The sequence below is a fragment of the Oncorhynchus nerka genome, linkage group LG11 (assembly GCF_034236695.1).
Source record: "Oncorhynchus nerka isolate Pitt River linkage group LG11, Oner_Uvic_2.0, whole genome shotgun sequence".
In the NCBI taxonomy this organism is placed as follows: domain Eukaryota; kingdom Metazoa; phylum Chordata; class Actinopteri; order Salmoniformes; family Salmonidae; genus Oncorhynchus; species Oncorhynchus nerka.
In genome coordinates, this window is record NC_088406.1 from 57,801,107 (window position 1) to 57,827,742 (window position 26,636).

The window sequence follows — 26,636 nt, forward strand, 5'->3', positions numbered from 1 at the left end:
TTAGCTAGTGTTATGAGAATAAGAGAAATTGTAATGTGTGGGGAGATTTCCAAACCACTTCCATTCCTTGATTAGTTGTCAATCAATTTTGTAAGAGGAGGGCAAGTAGGCCTATGCTGTTATATTTATTTCTTTGTGAAACAACAACACATTGTCAATATTCTTTGAATACATTAACAAGGGCTATGAGCATCACCTGATTCTGTAGGATATAGCCTATAAGCCTACGCATTTACCTCAAGATGAGTGTGATAAGTGCACCACCCTATGTTTAAGACCGACATTGCAGGGCATTGAGGCAAAAGGAAAACACAATATTTCGTATACAAATGCATTAAAATGTCGGCATATTTGCATAACAAAGAAGACACAGATCACACTGAAAGGTCAGTCATATTCATATTAATGACCCTGATAGCTGCTCAACTCTGCTGACGTTTCACACGCACGCAACTGACAGACAGACGGAAGTGAGGTAGACTGAAATAGCATGCCTTCCTATGCAGAATAAATACAGTGATGCTTCCCTCCTGATACTGACTGTACCGTCAAGCTTGATAAACGACAACATTGAAAGGCTGTCATAAAACAAACGAGATGAATTCCTCAAGAAGAAGCGAAAGCGATTGGCAGGGTTTGGTCAGCGAGGTGAGTTTATTCAATATGCCACTGCCTCCATGTCAAACTTAATCTCAATCCATCGGCTCACAGCTGTCAGTATCTATATCACGTTGTTTGAAATAAATGTGGCTACAATATCTCGTTTTTTAAAAACACTTCCTATAGTTTAAATGTTCATCGGGTAGCCTATTTAATCTACAACGCAGTTGCATATTTCAAATTCAACATGCTAGCCTACAACAAACTAGAACTGATGCGTACAGGGTATTTTATTTCTAAAACAGAACCGCTACGTCGTTTCTTTTGATAAATATGACGGCTTGAACATGGAATGAGATACAACATTTTGACGCATGTTCATTTTAAATGGAAATGGATTAACCGTGGTTTAATGCGATTATAAAATCGTCCTCGTTTGTTAGGAGGGAGGGAGGGAGGGAGGGAAGGAAGACTGTCTAGTACTGCACTAATAAACATCTAAATGTTTTCAATAAAGTCCATTACATGTTTTCCTGCTACGGACATAGTCTTCCTTGTGGGCATAGGCCATATGCTATCCCCATAACATTTGTAAGCATAAGGAAGTACATTTTGAGAAGAATCCAGACAAACGTTTTCACATGGTGTTTGTACTGTTGGCCTACAGTACATTCTAAGCTTATTTACAGAAGCTTTTGTTAACAATTAGGTTAAGGTTAGTCAGTCAAAAAGCACACAGGTGCAGCACAGGAATGTGACAGCTATATAAAGCATTATATAAACTATTCCAATCTTTATTTTGGTCATGTATTCGTTAGGTGTGAATAATAGTAGAGAATGGTTTATTTAATATTTTATTTCTTTCATCACATTCCCAATGGGTCAGAAGTTTATATACACTCAATTCATATTTGGTAGCATTGCCTTTAAATTGTTTCACTTGGGTCAAATGTTTCAGGTAGCCACCCACAAGCTTCCCACAATAAGTTGGCTGAATTTTGGCCCATTCCTCCTAACAGAACTGGTGTAACTGAGTCAGGTTTGTAGGCCTCCTTGCTCGCACACACTTTCACTTTCAGTTCTGCCCACAAATGTTCTATGGGATTGAGGTCAGTCAGGGCTTTGTGATGGAAACTCCAATACCTTGACTTTGTTGTCCTTAAGCCATTTTGCCACAACTTTGGAAGTATGCTTGGTGTCATTGTCCATTTGGAAGACCCATTTGCGACCAGGTTTTAACTTCCTGACTGATGTCTTGAGTTGTTGCTTCAATGTATCCACATGATTTCACTTCTTCCCTCTTCATAATGCCATCTATTTTGATGTGCACCAGTCCCTCCTGCTGTAAGCACCACCACAACATGATGCTGCCACCCCTGTGCTTCACGGTTGGGGTGGTGTTCTTCAGCTTGCAATCATCCCCCATTTTCCTCCAAACATAACGATGGTCATTTGCTTCATCAGACCAGAGGACATTTCTCCAAAAGGTACGATCTTTGTCCCAATGTGCAGTTGCAAACCGTAGTCTGGCTTTTTTATGGTGGTTTTGGAGCAGTGTCTTCTTCCTTGCTGAGCGGCCTTTCCGGTTACGTCGATATTAGGACTTGTTTTACTGTGGATATAGATACTTTGGTACCGGCATCTTCACAAGGTCTTTTGCTGTTGTTCTGGGATTGATTTGCACTTCTCACACCAAAGTACATTCATCTGTAGGAGACAGAATGTGTCTCCTTCCTGAGCGGTATGATGGCTGCGTGGTCCCATGGTGTTTATACTTACGTACTATTGTTTGTACAGATGAACCTTCAGGCATTTGGAAATTGCTCCCGAGGATGAACCAGACTTGTGGAGGTCTACCATTTTCTTTCTGAGGTCTTGGCTGATTTCTTTAGATTTTCCCATGATGTCAAGCAGAGGCAGGCCTTGAAATACATCCACAGGTACACCCCCAAATGACACACATGATGTCAATTAGCAGCTTCAAAAGCCATGACATAATTTTCTGGAATTTTCCAAGCTGTTTAAAGGCACAGTCAACTTAGTGTATGTAAACATCTGACCCACTGGAATTGTGATACAGTTAAATAATCTGTCTGTAAACAATTGTTGGAAAAAATACTTGTGTCATGCACAAAGTAGATGTCCTAACCGGCTTGCCACAACTAGTTTGTTAACAAGAAATTTGTGGAGTGGTTGAAAAACAAGTTTTAATGACTCCAACCTGAGTGTATGTAAACTTCTGACTTCAACTGTAGATGTAATGTATAGGTAACAAATTACTAAAGAGGGAGCCAGAGATAAATATAGTCTAACCAGAACCTGTTCAGCCCTACTTTAAGAAAATATCTGTGACTTTGAAAGACGGGTCTCAAAGGAGCATAGAGGGTTTAAAGTGTGTGTGTGTGTGTGTGTGCGTGCGTGCATGCATGCGCGTGCCTCAGGCATGAGATTTCAACCAAATTGAACCATTATGGGAGATTCTGGACCAGCGCCTAAGACGGCGTTTTCCACCACCATCAACAAAACACCAAATTGTGGAAAAATTGTCACATCCCTCCAGTAGAGTTCCAGACACTTGTAGAATCTATTCCTAGGCACATTGAATCTGTTCTGGTGGCCCAATGCCCTGTTACTTTATGTTTGTCAGGGTTCCCATGGATCCTTGAAAGTGTGTTAATTTGAGGAGAAAAAATCAAGGCCTTGAAAGTTAAAAAAAATAGACATAATAGACATGAGTCATTGAACGTGCTTGAATTTATATATTTTGTGCAAGAATGGAAATGGAAGTTCTTTAATAAAAAATGTAACGTCAGTAACAGACTGACCACACCGCTTCCGTCTTGTGTGAATCTATGTTATTCCATTTTTGCACCCACTGCTCTCGTTAAAATAGAAATCAGTTCTATTTCTGACGCAGATCGCTCTGCAATTCCTGCCTCTCCCATCTCCTCATTGGTTCATAGAAGCATGTACCCACGTGCCATGTCCTCATTGGTTATACCTACTTGGGTGACTGAAAGACGAACGAGGTCCGTGGCGGTAATGCACCTAATTTATGAACGTTGTTAATCGCAATGTGAAGTCAAGAGTAGAAAAGGCCTGGAAGGAAGAGCGATGACTAGAAATGATCCGGTTGACCGTTTTATGTGTGGATTAATTGGCGGAGTAGAGGACCTTGTGCAACTCAATATTTATATCCCAGGACAAATTAGCTAACTAGCTAAATTGCCATAAATGTTTAATGCTTTTTGACCTGTCCCCAAATTAATATAATTGGTTCAGAGTTTGTTTTGATATTTTAACCTGCGTGTCGTGATCGCATTTGGTGTGGGGGGCAAAATAAATGCACTATGCAATAGATGCACATGGCGCACGATGGTTTGGGTTCCGCGTAATAGGCTAAGTTCCGCTATCTGCATGTGTGTCTCCCGCCGTCTCTGTGTCCTTGTTTCATGCGTCACCTGCCTCGCAAGTGCGATGGTCAGGTGCATACATGAATGATGAAGGAAGCGAGAAAGCTAACGTTAAGTGAACCTTCAGCTCTGCCTGGAAAATGTACATTCCAGGACTCGAGTCTCACCAAAGACATTTACAAAGACTGGCTTGTTGAAGATCCATGGGACATCCATATGGCCCGATGAAGAGCCTGCCGCAAATCAATAAAAGTGGGTGAAGCAGCTGTGACGAGCCATGCTGCTGGAGCATCACACATGACGGCACTGCACAAGTTAAAAGCAGGTGGGTCCTACCCCTGGTAACATGTAGAAAGGAATACAACAACCATAGTTAGTTACTAACGTTAATTAGTTAGCTAGATTATTCCATCTCTTCGCAGTTGGGCAAATTTAACTTTAACGTTACAGAATTTTTCGGTAAAATAACGTTTGCTATGTTGTTGTTAGCTAACGTTATCTAGATGTCAGTCAGTTCTCCCACAAAATCACACCTGTCAATATAGTGCTAGCTAGCTAACGTTAGCCAACTTGAGGCAAGCAGAACTAGACAGTGAACATTTCAAATAAATGGTTTGCTGACATTGACTGAAAGTTTACATTTAGTTAAAGGACGTTAACTGGAGTCGTTAGTGACAACATTTCATGACTAATGCTAGTTAACGTTAACCAGTTAGCTAGTATTCATCAGACTTGGACACTTATTTTCTTACAGTTCCCACTCTATTGAACTAAGTGGAAAAGTCATCGTCATCTACATCACCACCAAGACAATCTTCTACAACTACTACCACATTCACCACCTCAAGACAGTCTGTCATAACTGGCGTTCCAAAAGAGGACACATTGCGGGCTGAGACATTATGGTGTCTGAATATGATGGAGTCTTACTACTCTTTCCACTCTAGTGAACGCACAGGTGAGTGGTATGGTTTATAAACTGTCACCTGTAACATTAAATTATTTTTAGGAACATGTTTGTTTTCATATTCTCTCTCTGACACACACACACACACACGTTCACACACAGGCTAGATACAGAAATAAGTGTTTGATTTAAATCTTTTCTTTTTCTTTTTTACTTTTAGGTGCTGTTCTTAGTGATGTTCCCAGACAGTGCACTAGCCCAGACCTTCGCATGCGGGGCAACAAAGACCAGCTATGTGTGCACAGATGGCTTGGCTCCTCATTTCAGGCATTTATTGTCTAAAAAACGGTCTGCTGGGGAGGAGGACTATGTACTTCTCTTTGAGAGCTTTAACAGAAAGGCACAGTCAAAGCAGTGTGACTCACGCCCGTTTATGGGATAAGGACAAAGTCGTGACAATAATTTATGATTCTAAATTCATGGGACATGCGACTGCTTTGGACCTTAAAGCTGTTTATGAGAAAAGCACCGAAGATCTACCAAAGAAAAACATGCTTCAGAATCAGATCTCCATGGGTAGACCAAATGTAATTTGGGTGTTTTTACTCATAGGTTGGGAAGTGATGCTCCATGATGCTATTTACCAACTTCTGAAGGATACTCCAGCCCGCAGGGAGGACTACTTTAACTTAATTGGATCATCAGATCCCCCAATGCCACTTAGGTTTTGCAAGACACAGTGGGTTGAAAATGCGCCCGTGCTTGAACAAGCTTTAGAGTTTTTACCCCATATGGCAACATGTGAAGGCTGTAGATCTAGCCATAATCCAGGCACAAAGTCCTTTGAGGTGATTCAGGAGGCTGTTAAGGACCCTCTCATGACAGCAAAACTTTATTTTATCTTGTCAGTGAGCAAAGAAGGGACACCATTTCTCACACGCTACCAGACCGATAAGCCCATGGTGCCATTGTTCAAGCTGCTTAAGAGCTTGATAAGCAGATTCATTAAGCCAGACCTCATGAAAGAAGTGAAGACCCCACAAACTTATTGATGTCGAGGTGAGCCAGTCATCCAATCACATCGACTACTCACAGGTAGACTTGGGCTTTGTTACTTGAAGAATTATGAGAGACTTGTCCGCAGGGATTTTTGTTGCCCGAGAACATTGATGGACTTCAAAATCGCTTGCAAGAAGTGTATGCTCACAACTGTTAACAAACTCATTGAGAAATCCCCATTGAAGTACTCTCTGGTCTCGCATCTTTCTTTGATCCAAGGGAAATGGCAGGCACAAATGGAAAGATGCTGTCTACAGAAAAATCGAAGATGGCCCTGACCTGCCTTGTAAATGGTCAACGAGAGGAAGAAGATTGTGATAACATCATTCAACAATACTCACATTTTATTGATGACATTGTCCAGGCCCAACACTCAGTTTGTAAACTTTGATCCTGTCCAAGACAGCGTGGACACATTTTTACATGAGTATATGTCAAAGGACAAAGATTTCAGAAATCCTTGGAGACTTTGCCACCAACTCCTCTTACTGTCACATGGGCAAGCCTCCGTAGAGCATGGATTCTCCATCAATTGGAAGATTGAAGTGGAGAACTTGAAGATTCATACGTAGCACAGAGATGTGTAGTTGACCACATAAGAGCTGTGGGTGGCATACATAATGTGTGCATTGACAGATCGCTGCTGATGTCAGTGGCATCTGCAAGGCAGAGGTATGTGATGCATCAAGAAGAAGAGGGTAACGGAGAAGAATGGATGAGCAAAAAACAGAGACCTTATGGATTAACTTAAAGGGAAGAAAAGGACTGACAAATGCTCTTGAGACCTCAGCAGACAAAAGCGGAGAGCACAGGCAATCTCACTCTTATTGCCAAGTCCAATAGCCTGAGAAGGGGTGCTAAAGATAAGAGCTGAAATAGAAACACTACTCAACAAAAAAGTGAATGTCCTAAAAGTGAATGACTGGGGGAAAAAAGGTATTGTTTTTGCTCTGCGACATGTTTCGTGTTAAGCTGGTGGTAATTAAATAAACGAGGAGTTTACTTAGCTCTTCAACTCGTAAATAAGTCTGTCTTTATCACTCATTATACACAATATATTGTTTTGCTTTGTTAGAGAAGGCAAGAGACCACGTAGTCTGCCGTCACTGTAACACAGCACAATTGAGAAGTGTTCACACATTCAAGTCTCTCTCTTTAATTGTCTGTGAGCTTCTGTAAAGCCTGCTAGTTCTCATTATAATAATTCTCAGTGTTGTAACTTTAATTAACCTTGATCCATGTCTCAAACTATGCCATGCTGGGTCCTTGAATTGGGCCTGGAAAGGCCTTAAAGTCCTTGAATTTGATGTTTAAGAAGGTGTGGGGACCCTGGTTGGTGTTTCCATTATTTTGGCAGTTAGCTGTACAGTGTGTCCTGCTTATAGAAGTTTAATATGTCCCACACAGTGATCTCATCATGCAGGCAAGTTGCCTTTTTTACAGTATATCTGATCTGCTTGCACAAGATGACAATGTGTGTTCCTGTCATGTGTACAGTTCCTGGTGTGTAAGCGCAAGTTGGAGAGCAAGAAGGAGGCCCTCCTGATTCTGTCCAAGGAGCTGGATACCTGTCAACAGGAGAGAGACCAATACCAGCTGATGGCCAACCAGCTCCGAGAACGCCACCAGGGACTCAAGAAGAAGTACAGGGAACTCATAGTGAGTCTACACCCTCGGAATAGGGTGATTTTGGATCAGTTACATTTTCAGGATTAGGGGAGGGGAATCTGATCCCAGATCTGTACCTAGGGGGGAAACTTCACCCCAGAGCCACTACTTCACACTACGACTCCACAACTGCTCCTCACATTGCTACAATACCTTACTACTGCCTATCTCACACGAGGGACATTAAAGGCCTCATTCAATCAAAAGTTGTATTACCGAGTTCTAATAATTCAAAGTGACACTTCCGGTATCACAAGAAATATGAAGATCAAGTTTGATTTGTTACATGCTTCCTAAACAACAGGTGTAGACTCAGTGGCATGCTTACTTATGGACCCTTCCAACAATGCAGAGAGGAAAAAGATAAATAATAGAAAAATAATAACACAAGGGATAAATACACATTGAGTGTATTGATAACTTGGCTATATACACAGGGTACCAGTACTGAGTCGATGTGCAGGGCTACGAGGTAGATATGTACATATAGGTAGGGATAAAGTTACTAGTCAACAGGATATATAATAAACAGTAACAGCCGTGTATGTGATGAGTCAATGCTGATAGCCTGGGTAGCTTAACTATTTAACTAGCTTTTTAGCAGGGTATGGCGCTACAAGCTTGACACCTGTATTTGGAGAGTTTCTCCCATTCTTCTCTGCAGATCTTCTCAAGCTCTCAGTTTGGATGGAGAGTGTCACTGCACATCTATTTTCAGGTCTCTCCAGAGATGTAAGATCAGGTTCAAGTCCGGGCTCTGGCTGCACCACTCAAGGACATTCAGACACTTGTCCCGAAGCCACTTCTGCGTTGTCTTGGCTGTGTGGTTAGGGTTGTTGTCCTGTTGGAAGGTGAACCTTCGCCCCAGTCTGAGGTCCTGAGCGATCTGGAGAAGTTTTTTTCGTCAAGGATCTTTCTGTAATTTTCTCCGTTCATCCTTCCCTCGATCCTGACTAGTCTCCCAGTCCCTGCCACTGAAAAACATAATAATGATGCTGCCACCACCATGCTTCACCGTAAGGATGGTATTGGCCAGGTGATGAGTGGTGCCTGGTTTCCTCCAGATGTGACGCTTGGCATTCAGGCCGAAGAGTTGGATCTAAGTTTCATCAGACCAGAGAATCTGTGTCTCATGGTATGAGAATCCTTTAGGTGCCTTTTGGCGAACTCCAAGCGGGCTGTCATGTGCCTTTTTACTGAGGAGTGGCTTCCGTCTGGCCACTACCATAAAGGCCTGATTTGCGGAGTGCTGCAGAAATGGTTGTCTTTCTGGAAGGTTCTCCCATCTCCACAGAGGAACTTTGGACCATCAGATTCTAGGTCACCTCCCTGACCGAGGCCCTTATCCCCCGATTGCTCAGTTTGGCCGGGCGGCCAGCTCTAGGAAGTGTCTTAGTGGTTTTTAACTTATTTCATTTAAGTGTGATTGAGGCCGCTGTGTTCTTTAAATGTTTTATTTTATTTATTTAACTAGGCTAGTCTGTAAATAAGAATTTGTTCTTTACTATGACGGCCTAAACCCTAACGACACTGGGCCAATTGTGCGCCGCCCTATGGGACTCCCAATCACGGTCGGTTGTGTTACAGCCTGGAATCGAACCAGGGTCTGTAAACGACTCTTTTAGCACTAAGATGCAGTTCCTTAGACTGCTGCCCCACTCTTGGGGCTGAAGAATATTTTTGGTACCCTTCCCCAGATTTGTGCCTCGACACAATCTTGTCTCAGAGCTCTAAGGACAATTCCTTTCGATCTCATGGTTTGGTTTTTGCTCTGTCTGGGACATTATATAGACAGGTGTGTGCCCTTCCAAATCATGTCTAATCATTTGGATTTACCACAGTTGGACTCCCATTAAGTTGAAACATCTGAAGGATGATCAATGGAAACAGGATGCACCTGAGCAAAATTGAGTCTTGTAGCAAAGGATCTGAATACTTACTTATAAATAAGGTATTTCTGTTTAATACATAAAAATACAAATAAAAAACTGTTCTCTTTGTTATTATGGGGCTTTGTGTGTAGATTGAGGGAAAACAATTATTTAATCATATTTGATTTTAGATCAACGCTGTAATGTAACGAAATGTGGGAATAAAGGAAGGGATCTGAATACTTTCCGAATGCACTGTATAGTACTTTATTTCTTTACATTTTCATAATTTATTAACCATAGTCTTATCAATCATACAATTTTATCTTGACTTCAGATAAGTGATCTGTCCTCACGATCTATATTTTTTTCTTCTACATTCTAGGATGGAGACTCCAGTCTACCACCTGAAAAACGAAATCAAGTAAGTCGACATCAATAGACGCCATGGCGTCAAAATATTTTCTTACTATTTGTAGTAGCGTGGCAGTCTAAATGTGTCGACTGAAAAGTAAATGATAAACCGTGTCAAATTGGATGACCGAGGTAACGGTTTGCATTATGACTGTACTGTACTGACATAACACACTTGGCCAGCAACTTCCCTATGTCGAGGACGTTATAGTATGCTAGACTACACAGCAAATTTGCGGGTGTTAAAATCTCTGTGATGAGGTAAGTGTTGTCATTGTAATATCTGAATGTTGACTCTAGTGGGGTCGAAATTGGGATCGAAATGGGATGTGGGATCGAAATTGACACCATATGCTGTGAGTAAATTAAGTGTTATTTGAATCACAGTGGAATCAACACCAGTTGGTGTTACTCGACTGTGTTGTGTTAATTTCCATGAAAAAGACGTGGGAGGGGCCTCATCATATTTCCCAGCATTCTTTGTTGCAGGTTGCTTTTTAGAATTGTTTATTTTAATATGTATGTTATTGAATTAATTAATTGATCTTATGCTACACAAAGATAAATAAAAATTGGATTTGTTTAAAAAATATGTTAAGTGGTTGGACTTATTTCACCCGTTATTGAGATGGTTGATCCAGTTTAGATGGTTTAGGTAGTCTTATTTATCAATCTCCCTACCTTGGCAGGCATTCTATCTGCAGATGCGGGTGATTAAAAGTTCCGACTGTTGTATATCCTAAATGGATTCAAATAGGAATTATATAACACTTTGCCAGCCAGCAGAATATTACTTGCCGATGTAGCCTACAAACCAGGAGTTTTAGACCACTGTGTTAGGGTAAAACTAGGCTGTCAAAGTATGGTGTTAGGTTCTTATTTTTCAGAGTAAATAACTCAAGAACACTAGAGAAGCTTTAATTAAGCTTTAACCAAGTTGAATCATTCCCAAAGGTTCTGCACAGCTGAAATCAGACAGCAAACATTTCAGACATCACAGTTTATATACATCCTACTTAAGACACTCCTCCTTACAGTTTGTCTCCACAGGAAAGAAGGTAGCCAGATACTAACCCTGATTACTCCCTTAAGGGGAACTGACCTCACCTCCTGATCCACAGATGTCCATCTGTCTTCCCTATATCAACACATCGCTCTCCTCTCCTACATCAAACACGTTCCAAAGCCTTCTGTCTTTCTTTAGAGAACCATTAACTTCTAACATAGTCTCTTTCATTTCCTATCATTCATTTACTACCTCAATGATCAAAGTTTAGCCGATTCCAACAATGGTATTGTCAAGAATGTTATGTATTCTCATAAATAATTTCATTTTTATTATAAAATATGACCTTACGCACTAACTTAGTGAAGGCTACAGGACTGAAAACCATCGAATGCAACAATCATGTCTCTGTCACTAGAAAAGGCCGTCATGGGTGCAACAGGTACCTCTAAAATTCACTCGAAAGGCACCCAGCGAAATAAATATGCCAAAGGCTTTATGGTAACACCCCAAAAATAGTTACTGTAAGTCCACAGGTGTTAATTCCATAAGACTATTAGAGCTGATGCTGTTACATTTTCTTAGTGTGCATTTATCAGCAATATTCTGATGGGTCACATACACATTTAAGAAAGTGTTACATTTAACACTGTGTTAAAATTCTGATCTCACATTTGCTGTGTAGATGTGAAAGAACAGTATCGTGTACAGTTGAAGTCTGAGGTTTATATTCACTTAGGTTAAATTAAAACACTTTTTTTTAACCACTCCACACATGTATTGTTAACAACCTGTAGTTTTGGCAAGTCGGTTAGGACATCTACTTTGTGCATGACACAAGTAATTTTTCCAACAATTGTTTACAGACAAATTTCACTTCACATAATTCACTATCACAATTCCAGTGGGTCAGATGTTAACATGCACTAATTTGACTGTGCCTTTTGAACAGCTTGGAAAATTTCAGAAAAGGATGTCATGGTTTTAGAAGCTTCTGATAGACTAATTGACATCATTTGAGTCAATTGGAGGCATACCTGTGGATGTATTTCAAGGCCTTCAAACTCAGTACCTCTGCTTGACATGGGAAAATCTAAAGAAATCAGCCAAGACCTAAGAAAGAAAATGGTAGACCTCCACAAGTCCAGTTCATCCTTGAGAACAATTTCCAAATGCCTGAAGGTACCACGTTCATCTGTACAAACAATAGTACGCAAGTAGAAATGCCATGGGACCACGCACCCGTCATACCACTCAGGAAGGAGACGCATTCTGTCTCCTAGAGATGATGTGTGAAAAGTGCAAATCATTCCCAGAACAGCAAAGGACCTTGTGAAGATGCTGGAGGAAACCGGTACAAAAGTATCTATATCCAAAGTAAAACAAGTCCTATATCGACATAAATTGAAAGGCTGCTCAGCAAGGAAGAAGCCACTGCTCCAAAACCGCCTTTAAAAAATACAGACTACAATTACATTTACATTTAAGTCATTTAGCAGACGCTCTTATCCAGAGCGACTTACAAATTGGTGCGTTCACCTTAAGACATCCAGTGGAACAGCCACTTTACAATAGTGCATCTAAATATTTTAAGGGGGGGTGAGAAGGATTACTTTATCCTATCCTAGGTATTCCTGAAAGAGGTGGGGTTTCAGGTGTCTCCGGAAGGTGGTGATTGACTCCGCTGTCCTGGCGTCGTGAGGGAGTTTGTTCCACCATTGGGGGGCCAGAGCAGCGAACAGTTTTGACTGGGCTGCGCGGGAACTGTACTTCCTCAGTGGTAGGGAGGCGAGCAGGCCAGAGGTGGATGAACGCAGTGCCCTTGTTTGGGTGTAGGGCCTGATCAGAGCCTGGAGGTACTGAGGTGCCGTTCCCCTCACAGCTCCGTAGGCAAGCACCATGGTCTTGTAGCGGATGCGAGCTTCAACTGGAAGCCAGTGGAGAGAGCGGAGGAGCGGTTTTGCAACTGCACATGGAAACATTTTGGGCTTTTTGGAGAAATGTCCTCTGGTCATTATCATTATGTTTGGAGGAAAAAGGGGGAGGCTCGCAAGCCAAAGAACACCATCCCAACCGTGAAGCACGGGGGTGGTAGTATCATGTTGTGGGGGTGCTTTGCTGCAGGAGGGACTGGTGCACTTCACAAAATAGATAGCATCATGAGGTGGGAAATTGTGGCTATATTGAAGCAACATCTCAAGACATCAGTCACAAAGTTAAAGCTTGGTCGCAATTGGTTCTTCCAAATGGACAATGACACCAAGCATACTTCCAAAGTCGTGGCAAAATGGCTTAAAGTCAAGGTATTGGAGTGGCTATCCCAAAGCCCTGACTTCAATCCCATAGAAAATTTGTGGGCAGAACTGAAACAGCGTGTGCGAGCAAGGAGGCCTACAAACCTGACTCAGTTACACCAGCTCTGTCAGGAGGAGTGGGCCAAAATTCACCCAACTTATTGTGGGACGCTTGTGGAAGGCTACCTGAAAAGTTTTTCCCCAAGTTAAACAATTGACAGGCAATGCTACCAAATACTAATTGAGTGTATGTAAACCTCTGACCCACTGGGAATGTGATGTAAGAAATAAAATATTAAATAAATAATTCTCTACTATTATTCTGACATTTCACATTCTTTAGGATCACCACTTTATTTTAACTGACCTAAGACAGGGAATTTTACTTGGATTAAATGTCAGGAATTGTTTAAAACTGAGTTTAAATGTATTTGGCTAAGGTGTATGTAAACTTCTGACTTCAGCTGTACATATCATTCACTCTCAGTTGAATTTGGCCCAGCTGTTGAGAGACTCCAGAGAAAGGAGTAAGCAGCTGTCTGAAGAGGTGAAGGAGCTGAGTCAACGACTGGCTGAGGCCCAGGGGGATAACAAGGTATGATATCCTTAAGTGATGGTGTCAATTCTTTTTCAATTCAGGAAGTAAACTGAAATTCAAATTTTCATCATTTGAAAAACAATTCAGTTTACTTCCTGACAGTGCAGCAATCGTTTACGCACATTTGAAATCCAACAGTGGAGTTACTGTTGGTTACATTCCAAATTGAAATGGAATTGACTCTGTCCTCCCCCCTACCCTCCCACAGCTCTTGCGGATGACCATAGCCAGACAGAGGTTGGGGGATGAAGAGGTGGGGGCAAGGCACTTCCAGGCCTATGAGCGGGAGGACCTGGTCCAGCAGTTGGAGACTGCACGAGAGCAGGTGAGGAATGGAACGGTTGTGCCATAATTTGTAACTGTTGGGATCTGAACCCCGGGCTACCACTCAGGAAACCAACTTCTTTAACATTCAACCAAGAGGAAATTCCAGGGCAGGGCTACCTCATTGCAAAGTGTGAGTCTGATTCACCTCTGCTACATTTGGTTGAGTGGTACTGCGACTAATTGCATTGGACCACATGTCCAGTCTAGAGACCAGGGTTCAATTCCCCGGTCTGGCACTTCTGAACGGTTTCCACCCTCATCTCTCTCCTTTTTACTGTCTTAAATACATAAAAAAATTCTGAACAAGACTGCATTCTCTTTTTTTAATCAAAGTTGTAGAATAAGTTGTCCTACAAAGAGGGTATGGTGGTGGGTTAATAAAAGAAGCAAGTGTGAGGAACATACCTTGGGTGACGTTGGAAACAACACTAATGGCAGAATGAAGTTGTACAGATGGTTTTAATATTTTCATATAGCAAGATAAGAGATCAATTGTCACTACCATATTCCCAACTAACCATAGTTCAGCCTATGTTGCCCACTCATTATACAAGGCAGTGTTGGAGGTTTGTCACAATCTGTAATATTATAGGTATTTATAAGGCATATCTTACAATGTTTGAAATGCCTTACAAAGTTTGAAATCGTACATGTTGTGTTTTTTTTTGTGTCCTAGAATCAGGAGCTGGAGCACAGTGTGAAATCTCTGACGGATGAGCTGCAGGATGTGAGGGCGGAGCGTAACGTGTTCCAGGAAAAGGCCCAGCGGCTGAACCACGAGGTGAACCACATCTTGGGGGGACACGAGTGTCGGATTCTAGACGTAGATGCACTCTGCATGGAGAACAGGTGTGTTTGTGTGTGGGAGAACATAATGTATGTAATATCTGTAATGTTTTACTGAATGCAATAAGGATGTTCATGAACAACTTTCTTCACAATGTATGACTTTGGGCATTTGTTTTGGAATACTTTTTAAATAAACTGTTTTCTTTCAGATATTTACACGAGCGGTTCAAACAACTGCAGGAGGAGGTCACCATGCTCAAAATGAATGTCATGAAGTACAAGGTATTGTAAGCAACATATAAACAAGCCTTTAACATTGTTGTGTGAATAGTACTAATAATACTATAGAATAGAACAATCCTTAGAGATGATCTTAAGTATCATAACTACTCAAGGCCTTATTTGGTCAAAGCTGGTAACTGAGTTTCTGGGCTCATGTTCTAATGTCAATTAAAATGTCATCTTTAGTGACAGTTTTGTTGCCAAGATGGCACCCATATCAGTTGTAGCTCTCAAACCAAGTTTGACAAACTGTATGATTATCGGTATGTTTTTTTTACTTGGTAATGTTTTTTTTTTTACAGTTTGTATGGTTCACAATCCTCTACTACTACACATGCTCAATCATGTTAGTGAACAGGGGTATACAATATATCATATGAATATTTTACTGGTTTTCAGAGTGCTCTGGAGAGCAGGAAGAACTCCAAGACTTATGGCAAAGCTAACAGCAGTGCACTCACTGGGGTGCTCTCTGCCAAACAAGGTACTGCACAAACCATTCCCCTACTCATCTTTCTGTTAGTATTTTGTTCATTAGTTCATAATGCAAATCAATCATTGTACTCCATCTTGAAACCGTACACACTTTCAGACTTGGAGTTAGAAAACACAGTTTTGGGGGATTGTATTAACAGTGGACTAATGAACAAAATAATAAACATTTTATTTGTATGTAGTTTTTTGTTTATTCGTAGTAGACCTATTGAGACCTAGGTCTCTTTTTGAAATGTGACCTGCAAACACAAATATACACACACAGAGTACCAGTCAAAAGTTTGGACACCAACTCATTCAAGGGTTTTTCTTTATTTTTTACTATGTTCTATATTGTAGTATAATAGTGAAGGCATCAAAACTATGAAATAACACATGGAATCATGTAGTAACCGGAAAGTGTTAAACAAATAAAAAATATTGTATATTTGAGATTCTTCAAAGTAGCCACCCTTTACCTTGACAGCTTTGCACACTCTTGGCATTCTCTAAACCAGCTTTGCCTGGAATGCTTTTCCAACAGCCTTGAAGGAGTTCCCACATATGCTGAGCACTTGTTGGCTGCTTTTCCTTCACTCTGCGGTCTAACTCATCCCAAACCATCTCAATTCGGTTGAGGTCGGTTGATTGTGGAGGCCAGGTCATTTGATGCAGCACTCCATCACTCTCCTTCTTGGTCAATTAGCGGCTTACACAGCCTGGAGGTGTGTTGGGTCATTGTCCTGTTGAAAAACAAAATATAGTCCTACTAAGCGCAAACCAGATGGGATGGCGTATCGCTGCAGAATCCTATGGTAGCCATGCTTGTTAAGTGTGCCTTGAATTCTAAATAAATCAGACTGTGTCACCAGCAAGCACCCCCAGCAATTTGACCATGAAGGCCTGGTTCACGCAGTCTCCTCTGAACAGTTGATGTTGAAATGTGTCTGTTACTTGAACTCTGTGAAGCATTTATTTGGGCTGCAATTTCTGAGGCTGCTAATTCTAATGAACTTATCCTCTGCAGCAGAGGTAACTCTGGGTCTTCCTTACCTGTGGTGGTCCTCATGGGAGCCGGTTTCATCATAGCACTTGATGGTCTTGAAATTTTCCAGATTGACTGACCATGTCTTAAAGTAATGGTGGACTGGCTCTTCTCTTTGCTTATTTGAGCTGTTCTTGCTATAATATGGATTTGGTCTTTTAACAAACAGTGCTATCTTCTTTATACCACCCCTACCTTGTCACAACAGAAATGATTGGCTCAAACGCATTAAGAAGAAAATACATTCTACAAATTAACTTTTAACAAGGCCCACCTGTTAATTGAAATGCATTCCAGGTGACTACCTCATGAAGCTGGTTAAGAGAATGCCACGAGTGTGCAAAACTGTCATCAAGGCAAAAGGTGGCTACTTTTGAAGAATCTCAAATATAAAATGTATTTTGATTTAACACTTTTGTTTACTTGATTCCATATGTGTTATTTCATAGTTTTGATGTCTTCACTATTCTACAATATAGAACATTTATTGTAAAAATAAAGAAAATCCCTTGAATGAGTAGATGTCCAAACTTTTGACTGGTACTATACATTATATTAAAATACAAAAACACAGTCATGGGAAACATCACAAGTAAACATCACAAATCACCCAGAAACAGTTACATTCCTCCACAAATAATTCCCCAATCAATACTCTAAACTGCACGAACAGAACCTTAAGATGAAATATATTTAGAATTTTGTTACAGCAATACAGTGCATTAAAACTAAAAGCAGATTTACCTAGCTTGGTGGAGACCCTAGGAACCTAGAGTTAACCAATCCTGTGAACTGGTTAGGCAACTCTGGTGTCTCTACTTGAAACGCAAAGTGAGAAGATGGAGGTTTTTGAAGTATCAAAACTCACCTGTAACAAAAAGAAGGGCAGTATTGTAGATGGCATCCCATTTAAGAGTAGTAGCAGCTGCACTTTGATAAATAACCAAATTTAAACGCAACATGTTAAGTGTTGGTTTCATGAGCTGAAATAAAAGATCCTAGACATTTTCCATAATCGCAAACTTATTTCTCTCATTGTGTGCACAAACTTGTTTACATCCGTGTTAGTGAGCATTCCTCCTTTGCCAACATAATCCATCCACTTGACAGGTGTGGCATATCAAGACGCTGATTAAACAGCGTGATTATTAAACAGGTGCATCTTGTGCTGTGGATAATAAAAAGCCAGTCTAAAATGTGCAGTTTGTCACAACACAATGCTACAGATGTCTTGAGCTTTGAGGGAGCATGCAATTGGCATGCTGAATGCAGGAATGTCCACCAGATCTGTTGCCAGAGAATTACATTTCTCTACCATAAGCTACCTCCAATGTTTTAGAGAATTTGGCAGTGCGTCCAATCGGCCTCACAACCACAGACCAGATGTAACCACACCAGCCCAGGATCTCCACAGCCGGCTTCTTCACATGCGGGATCGTCTGAGAACAGCTGATGAAACTGTGGGTTTGCACAACTGAAGAATTTCTGCACAAACTGTCACAAACCGTCTCAGGGAAGCTCATCTGTGTGCTCATCATCCTCATTAGGGTCTTGACCTCCTGACTGCAGTTTTGTCGTCACTGACTTCAATGGGTAAATTCTCCCCTTCAATGGCCACTGACACCCTGGAGAGTGTGCTCTTCACGGATGAATCCTGGTTTCAACTGACCCTGGCAGTTGGCATTGTGTGGTGTCGTGGAAATTTCCTGTATTTACCAAATCATGAGAGCAAACCACACAAGTCAGAGTTATCATAAAGTCCATCTTTAATTATATGAGCTCCATCACAACCATGTGACTCTCAGATCAATTCAGTGTCTATATCTGAATTCTCTGAATCCCTTACATTGCAACTGAGATATTTTATAGCAAAGACGCACATAGCCAGACAGCATTGGCCATAATTTATCATTCAGCTTTGTCTCCTAAACTATGTTCTTTTCTCAAACTCAGGACCATAAAACAAATCCTCATATCAACAGGCATATATCAAATCCACTCCTCCTTGACAAGATCACAGAGACACATTGACTGGCACACAGACATTGTGGAGCCAAGAGATACACGCTTGACCTCTCCCCTCTCTGCGGCCCAAGTAACTTAGTCCTGACAGAGAACAGATGACTGCAACCCGGCCACAGTATTATACAAAAATAAAGATTCTGATGAGAAGTAACTTACAAACATATGATGAATATAAAACATCTTACCTATGTTACCAACTATTTCTGATTATTCTGATTGCTGACATAAACATTGCGAACAGAGTGTCCCATGGTGGGAGTAGGGTTACGGTATGGGCAGGCATAAACTACGGATAACAACCACAATTGCATTTTATTGATGGCAATTTGAATGCACAGATACCGTGACGAGATCCTGAGGCCCATTGTCATGCCATTCATCCGCTGCCATCACCTCATGTTTCAGCATGATAATGCTCTCCCCCATGTTGCAAGGAACTGTACACATTTCCTGGACTTTCAAAATGTCCCAGTTCTTCCATGGCCTGCGTACTCACCAGATATGTCACCCATTGAGCATGTTTGAGCATGCTCTGGATAAACGTGTTCCAGTTCCCGCCAATATCCACTTTTCACAGCCATTGAAGAGGAGTGGGTCAACATTCCAAAAGCCACAATCAACAGCCTGATCAACTCTGATGGAGATGTTTTGCGCTGCATGAGGCAAATGGTAGTCACACAAGATACTGACTGTTTTTGTGATCCACGCCCCTAAGGTATCTGTGACGAACAGATGCATGCCCGTCTTCCCAGTCATGTGAAATCCATAGCTTAGGGCCTCATATGTATATACTGTACTCTATATCATCTACTGCATCCTTATGTAATACATGTATCACTAGCCACTTTAACTATGCCACTTTGTTTACATACTCATCTCATATGTATATACTGCACTCAATACCATCTACTGTATCTTGCCTATGCCGCTCTGTACCATCACCCATTCATATATCTTTATGTACATATTCTTTATCCCCTTACACTTGTGTCTATAAGGTAGTAGTTTTGGAATTGTTAGCTAGATTACTTGTTGGTTATTACTGCATTGTTGGAACTAGAAGCACAAGCATTTCGCTACACTCGCATTAACATCTGCTAACCATGTGTATGTGACAAATAAAATTAGATTTGATAATTTATTTACATTTTCTGTAATTCAGTAAAGTCTTTGAAGTTGTTGCATGTTGAGTCTATATTTTTCTTCAGTGTAATATCACCAAGAACCGATAAAAAAGGTTGACTGAATAATCTGCTTAATGAGCTCATCGATGTTTAAAAAAATAAATAAATGTAAAATCCATATCAACCCAAGTGCCTAAGTACTTACAGTTGAAGTCGGAAGTTTACATACACTTAGGTTGGAGTCATTAACTCGTTTTTCAACCACTCCACAAATTTCTTGTTAACAAACTATAGTTTTGGCAAGACGGTTAGGACATCTACTTTGTACATGACACAAGTAATTTTTCCAACAATTGTTTACAGACAGATTATTTCACTTATAATTCGCTGTATCACAATTCCATTGGGTCGGAATAATGCTTTATGACAGTGTCAAAGTGTATTTTCGACAAGTTATTTAAAATGTTATGCAAAAAACATGACTGTAAAGAGTTCATTACAACAATAGAAAATGACTTAAAAAAAACACTTTCAAACAAAAGGAAAACGTCTTGGCAGGAAAACAACTAATCTGAGTAAATGTGGGATTTGATGTGTGTAGGTGTCATAACAGCCATAAAATAACACACTGTCTCAACCGGTGTAAATATATGGGTCATGACATGTTACTGACAAGCTGTCAGCTGTTACGTCATGCTATGTCAGCTGTTATGACATGGTTATGACGCTGGGTGTCGAGTAAAGTGTTACCTAATTTTCCTCTAAAGCCAGTGCTGATGTAGATATCTCTGAACATTGTGTCAGTTCTCTGCACATTTCATTTTAGATAATGAATACATAATCAAAATGCCACAACATCCCTCTGTATCCAGCTAACATGCTCTTGCACCATGCATTTACTTCCATACGTAATACGCATCAAAAGGCAAAGCTATCCAAGATGGACACTCTAAACTTAAACCCCCCAAAACATCTGCCTAGGCAAACATAATCACAGACTAAATCTTTTTTTTCTGATCATCTTACCTATCTTAATGGGATTTGTGTGTGTTCAGTGCAGGAATTATTGCTTTCTGAGGACAACGGATGTAGTCTCCCTGTCACGTCTCAGTCCATCTCAGACCTCAAGTCCCTGGCCACAGCCCTACTGGAAACTATCCATGAGAAGAACCTGGTCATTCAGCACCAGCGCCAAACCAACAAGTAGGGAGCTCTTCTACTCTGTAGAAATGTTTTAATTCCATTCTTCTTAATCAGAATTTCTTCTGTTTTTCTAACTCTCATGACTAATTTCCTCTAGTTACTCTGTAAGTGGCCCCTATACCATGTACTCAATTATTGCATTTCTACCTGTAACGTTGTGAACATCTCACCTCAGTGAATACAGTCTGTAACTCTTCCTATGTTGTTTGTAACTCTTCCTATGTAAACAGGATTCTGGGAAACCGAGTAGGGGAGCTTGAGAAGAAACTGAAGACTCTAGAGGTCTCGGGATTATGGAGCCTCCCAGGTCTCTGCCACACACGGTTTATTTTTTGGTTCCGAGGTCATTTTTATTATTTTAGAATTTATATCATGATGCATAATGAGTAACTTACTAGCCTGTATGTATACCTTGCAAATATAAATGTGGACCTCGAAGCCAGTTACATGATTGATTTTCATTTCCCTGCTGTAATCAGGGACTGATTTAGATCCTGGGACACCAGGTGGATGCAATTAATTATCAGGTAGAACAGAAAACCAGCAGTACTCCGGACCCCCAGGCTCGCATTTGAATGCCTCTGCTGTATACATTCATAAATGCTGTTTGAAAGTGGCATGACCTAATATAAATATAGTATTATTGGGTGGTATGAGGCACTATTAACTGGTGACTCATACTGATAGCTTTTGATCCTGTATGTGGTCACTGGCCAGTATTATTGTTACCCAGTCACTATTGTCAAACTATGAATGATTTTGATTGATGTTCCATCTCTCCCACTGTACTGAGTTTCTTCTCTCTTTTCCTTCTGCTTTCTGGAGGCCTGACTTACAATGTGTCTCTGGGATTCTCTGGAAGTATGTTTCCACTGCTTTACTTTACTTCACTAATATTATACTGTACTATAGCGCACTAACATTTTTTATTTTATTTTTTAAAGTTGCTTGCTTTATCTCCATCCTGTCCCTGAAAATATCCATGGTACACTTGTTTTGCTATATTTATAGTTAGCAATCCCCACTGCATGCAATTTTTGAGATTAGTCTGTTTTTTTTACGGAGAAGAAAATACACTAATGCAACAAAACCATACTTATAAAACTTTTGAGTCACTGCAGAAAGCCTGACCGGCCTTCAAAATAATAAGGCCGGTCAGGCAGAGAGAAAGTCACAATGCTGTCCCTGTCTTTCTTGTCTACAGTGTGAACCCAAAAATAAACCTAACTATATTTTTCTGAACATTCTTTCTTTCTCACTGGATGGGAAGAATGTCCTTTGCACTGATCCCTGTAAACCCAGACTCGACTGAAGAGAGGGAGCCTGGTCCCAGATCTGTTTGAGCTGCATAGTCAACTCGTATGGTCGTTTCTGCATTGGTGTGCTACACAGCACAAACTGATCTGGGCCCAGTCCAGAAGAGAAGCCACTCTGAAGCCACACCCTATATTTACCCTGTCCCTTCTACAGTATGATGTACCCAAAAATAAGGGATGCTCTGCCCAGTCACACAACACTGAGACGCCTTGGTTGCCAGTTCTTTGTATTGTAAATTCATTACAAGTAAAGATCTTGGCTTTTATGTGCTGGGTAGGTTGGGAGTATAATATTTTTGTCAATACAGTTGCTGACGTGATCTAGTAGAAATATGTGACAATTGTTGCAACATGGTTATGTTAACACTGTACAGGCATTAGGACTTATTATATCAAAAGTGTAATATGGCCCTCCCGAGTGGCGCGGTGGTTTAAGGCACTGCATCGCAGTGCTAGTGACCGGGAGACCTGTGAGACGGCGCACAATTGACCCAGCATCGTTAGGGGAGGGTTTGGCCGGCCAGGATGTCCTTGTGCCATTGACTCATGTGCACGCTGACATGGTCGCCAGGAGTACGGTGTTTCCTCCGACACATTGGTGCGGCTGGCTTCCGGGTTTAGCAAGCAATGTGTCAAGAAGTAGTGCGGCTTGGCGGGGTCGTGCTTCGGAGGACGCATGGCTCTCGACCTTCGTCTCTCCTGTACTAGAGTTTTAGCGATGGGACAAGACTGTAAACTACCAATTTGGATATCACAAAAAAGGGGTAAAAAATAGTGTTTGTAATATAATTTGGCTTGTTTTGTGATAGGAGGGAGAGATGCCATCATCCTGAATGAAACTCTGCAGCCTAGCTCCACTGTGACAAGCTCTGAGGAGAAGAAAGTACCATCCAATGAGCACGAAGTACCCCCTACTGAGCAAGAAGTACCTCCTACTGAGCACGAAGTACCCCCTACTGAGCACGAAGTACCCCCCAATGAGCAGGATGTAACCCCCAATGAGCAGGAAGTACCTCCCACTGATCACAAAGTACCCCCTACTGAGCAGGAAGTACCTTCCACTGTGCAGTCTACCACAGGTAAAAATATTCTATGTAATTATGACTAACTGTATAAATAGCCATTTTACATTCCAATTATCATGCATTATATAGAGTAATGTATCTTTCACTGGCTCTTATGTACTATATTGTTAATTTGTATTACAGCAGATGACTACACCATTCTCATTGCTGCAAATCAATGTTAGTAATGCTGCTACATTTCAATTACACCATAACATTCTCAATTCTTTTGACCATAGAGCAGAGGATGACAAGGTAGCCAATGACATGCAGATCCCCGTCCCCGTCCCAAGACATGTGGGGGGGTTACCCAGTGTGACTGGGGATACAGAAATAAGCACCAAGGAGTCAGAGCCACTAGTGTCACCAGTCAGCCTGGACACATCCAAGCAAAACTAGTCAGGCAAAACTGCTGAGGAAGTCACTGACTGTTCTCAAGGAGAGACAATAAACCTGGATGAATGTCAGACTGTCGACCAATCACAAAGTGCAAATGAGGTCACAGTGCTTCCATGGTACCAATTAGATGAGACTGTAGGCGGGACTCCATCCCCTTCCTCAAGGCCAGACTTGGACGTGTCCTCCTGTAAAGACATATGCCACATATCAGAGCCTCTAAAGGACACAAAACCCACCCAGAGAGAGGTGAGTTGGTCAGATGACAACGTCTTTAGGGTGGGGTCTGAGGAGATTGACATGGCAGAGGGCTCTATGACAGAAAACACCAATCTTCCATCCTCAACATCAACCTGCAGCTCTCCTATTCAAACAAGTCCCACCCACGGGGAGAATAACCAATCACACCACAAGTCAGAAATCCTTCCCTTGAACAGTAGCCACTCAAATGCTGAATGATCAGACCGGGATGGGAAAACAGTGAAAAATGACAGCTACTTCAGCCAAAACCATGCCTAGATTGACACTGTAATAGAATGGGTTTCAATATTCCTGAGGGTGCATTCTGTAAAATGTCGTACTGCTTACTGGTGATTCCAAGCTCCCAAGATTTCTGAAAGAGATATTACTCTGCTACAGTTGCTGTAACGTGGAATTGAACCCTGCGGCCCTTCTATTCAGTGGTTGAAGCTGGCCTGGACTGACCAGTACAGAGAACCTACTAGCTCCTCATATGTTCTACTGCTTTTTATTTTTATGTACACTGCTCAAAAAAATAAAGGGAACTTTAAAATAACACATCCTAGATCTGAATGAATGAAATATTCTTATAAAATCATTTTTTCTTTACATAGTTGAATGTGCTGACAACAAAATCACACAAATGATCAATGGAAATCAAATTTATCAACCCATGGAGGTCTGGATTTGGAGTCACACTCAAAATTAAAGTGGAAAACCACACTACAGGCTGATCCAACTTTGATGTAATGTCCTTAAAACAAGTAAAAATGAGGCTCGGTAGTGTGTGTGGCCTCCACGTGCCTGTATGACCTCCCTACAACGCCTGGGCATGCTCCTGATGAGGTGGCGGATGGTCTCCTGAGGGATCTCCTCCCAGACCTGGACTAAAGCATCCGCCAACTCCTGGACAGACTGTGGTGCAACGTGGCGTTGGTGGATGGAGCGAGACATGATGTCCCAGATGTGCTCAATTGGATTCAGGTCTGGGGAACGGGCGGGCCAGTCCATAGCATCAATGCCTTCCTCTTGCAGGAACTGCTGACACACTCCAGCCACATGAGGTCCAGCATTGTCTTGCATTAGGAGGAACCCAAGGCCAACCGCACCAGCATATGGTCTCACAAGGGGTCTGATTATCTAATCTCGGTACCTAACGGCAGTCAGGCTGTGGAGGGCTGTGCGGCCCCCCAAAGAAATGCCACCCCACACCTGACCCACCGCCAAACCGGTCATGCTGGAGGATGTTGCAGGCAGCAGAACGTTCTCCACGGCGTCTCCAGACTCTGTCACGTCTGTCACATGTGCTCAGTGTGAACCTGCTTTCATCTGTGAAGAGCACAGGGCGCCAGTGGCGAATTTGCGGTCCTGCTGCTGGGTTGTTGGCCTCCTCCACGTCTCCTGATGTACTGGCCTGTCTCCTGGTAGCGCCTCCATGCTCTGGACACAACACTGACAGACACAGCAAACCTTCTTGCCACAGCTCGCATTGATGTCCCATCCTGGATGAGCTACAGAACCTGAGCCACTTGTGTGGGTTGTAGACTCCGTCTCATGCTACCACTAGAGTGAAAGCACCGCCAGCATTCAAAAGTGACCAAAACATCAGCCAGGAAGCATAGGAACTGAGAAGTGGTCTGTGGTCCCCACCTGCAGAACCACTCCTTTATTGGGGGTGTCTTGCTAATTGCCTATAATTTCCACCTGTTGTCTATTCCATTTGCACAACAGCATGTGAAATGTATTGTCAATCAGTGTTGCTTCCTAAGTAGACAGTTTGATTTCACAGAAGTGTGATTGACTTGGAGTTACATTGTGTTGTCTGGGAGGGGAAAACTGAAATCTAGCTGTTATTGCCAGTGATGTTTAACTCTTTGGTCTATTAACCAATTTACAGCATGGTGACGTCACCATAGAATGCCGAAACTCCCGCCCATGCAAACCTGCTGATTTATAAAGTCCTGCGTAGAATATATTTTCAACCAGCAACTATCAGGAAATAACACTGATGTTTTCACACTTTTACAGTGTTAATTTTGCAAAGAGTTGCAGGTAAATCCATTTGAATTCAATCACTCTTTGACAGCATCCCTTTTGATTTAATCGAAACTTTCCATACGTGTTTGCCCTTGGTCAGAGAGTGACTTTTTGGACCTGAAGGCCAAAACAATCAGGAGATAAAGGTGCTCAAAGTTGACCTATTTTGCATACCCCACCATACCATGAGATAATCATGTCTTCATTTTTTACCTTTATTTAACTAGGCAAGCCAACAAATTCTTATTTTCAATGACGGCCTGGGTGGGTTAACTGCCTGCTCACGACAGATTTGTACCTTGTCAGCTCGGGGATATGAACTTGCAACCTTTCAGTTACTAGTCCAACGCTGTAACCCTGCCGCCCCATAAAACAGTTAAGTTTGAAATCATTTAAAAAGCTTACAAACAGTGTTGTCAACCTATTTTCTTATTTATTGGAGTGCACAACAATTGAATAAAGAAATTCATTTTTAAAACTTTTA

The 26,636-nt window shown here is 41.5% G+C and overlaps 1 protein-coding gene across 6 annotated transcripts; it reads left to right on the forward strand.

The window, feature by feature from the left end:
* Positions 1-464: 464 nt before the first annotated feature.
* Positions 465-24,671, forward strand: LOC115137217 (coiled-coil domain-containing protein 149-like). Of its 6 annotated transcripts, XM_029673390.2 has the most exons (14): positions 466-648; positions 4,167-4,338; positions 7,477-7,638; positions 9,904-9,942; positions 13,720-13,827; positions 14,039-14,155; positions 14,834-15,006; positions 15,156-15,228; positions 15,628-15,712; positions 20,952-21,099; positions 21,330-21,406; positions 21,925-21,960; positions 23,225-23,494; positions 23,724-24,671. In XM_029673390.2, exons 3-14 carry the CDS (start codon positions 7,579-7,581, stop codon positions 23,876-23,878), a joined length of 1,341 nt encoding a protein of 446 aa, XP_029529250.1. In that variant the 5' UTR covers positions 466-648; positions 4,167-4,338; positions 7,477-7,578; the 3' UTR covers positions 23,879-24,671. The 6 variants fall into 6 exon arrangements, with proteins under 6 accessions (XP_029529247.1, XP_029529249.1, XP_064880757.1 ...); XM_029673387.2 differs by lacking the exon at positions 4,167-4,338 and having other exon boundaries at positions 465-648; XM_029673389.2 differs by lacking the exon at positions 4,167-4,338 and having other exon boundaries at positions 465-648; positions 23,719-23,836.
* Positions 24,672-26,636: the final 1,965 nt, after the last annotated feature.

Excerpts from the sequence above, each read along its gene's own strand:
- LOC115137217 (XM_065024685.1), top strand. The coding sequence starts at position 598 with ATGAATTCCTCAAGAAGAAGCGAAAGCGATTGGCAGGGTTTGGTCAGC. Across the intron at positions 9,943-13,719 it reads CACCTGAAAAACGAAATCAA|TTGAATTTGGCCCAGCTGTT; the intron begins GTAAGTCGACAT and ends ATTCACTCTCAG. Across the intron at positions 14,156-14,833 it reads TGGAGACTGCACGAGAGCAG|AATCAGGAGCTGGAGCACAG; the intron begins GTGAGGAATGGA and ends TTTGTGTCCTAG.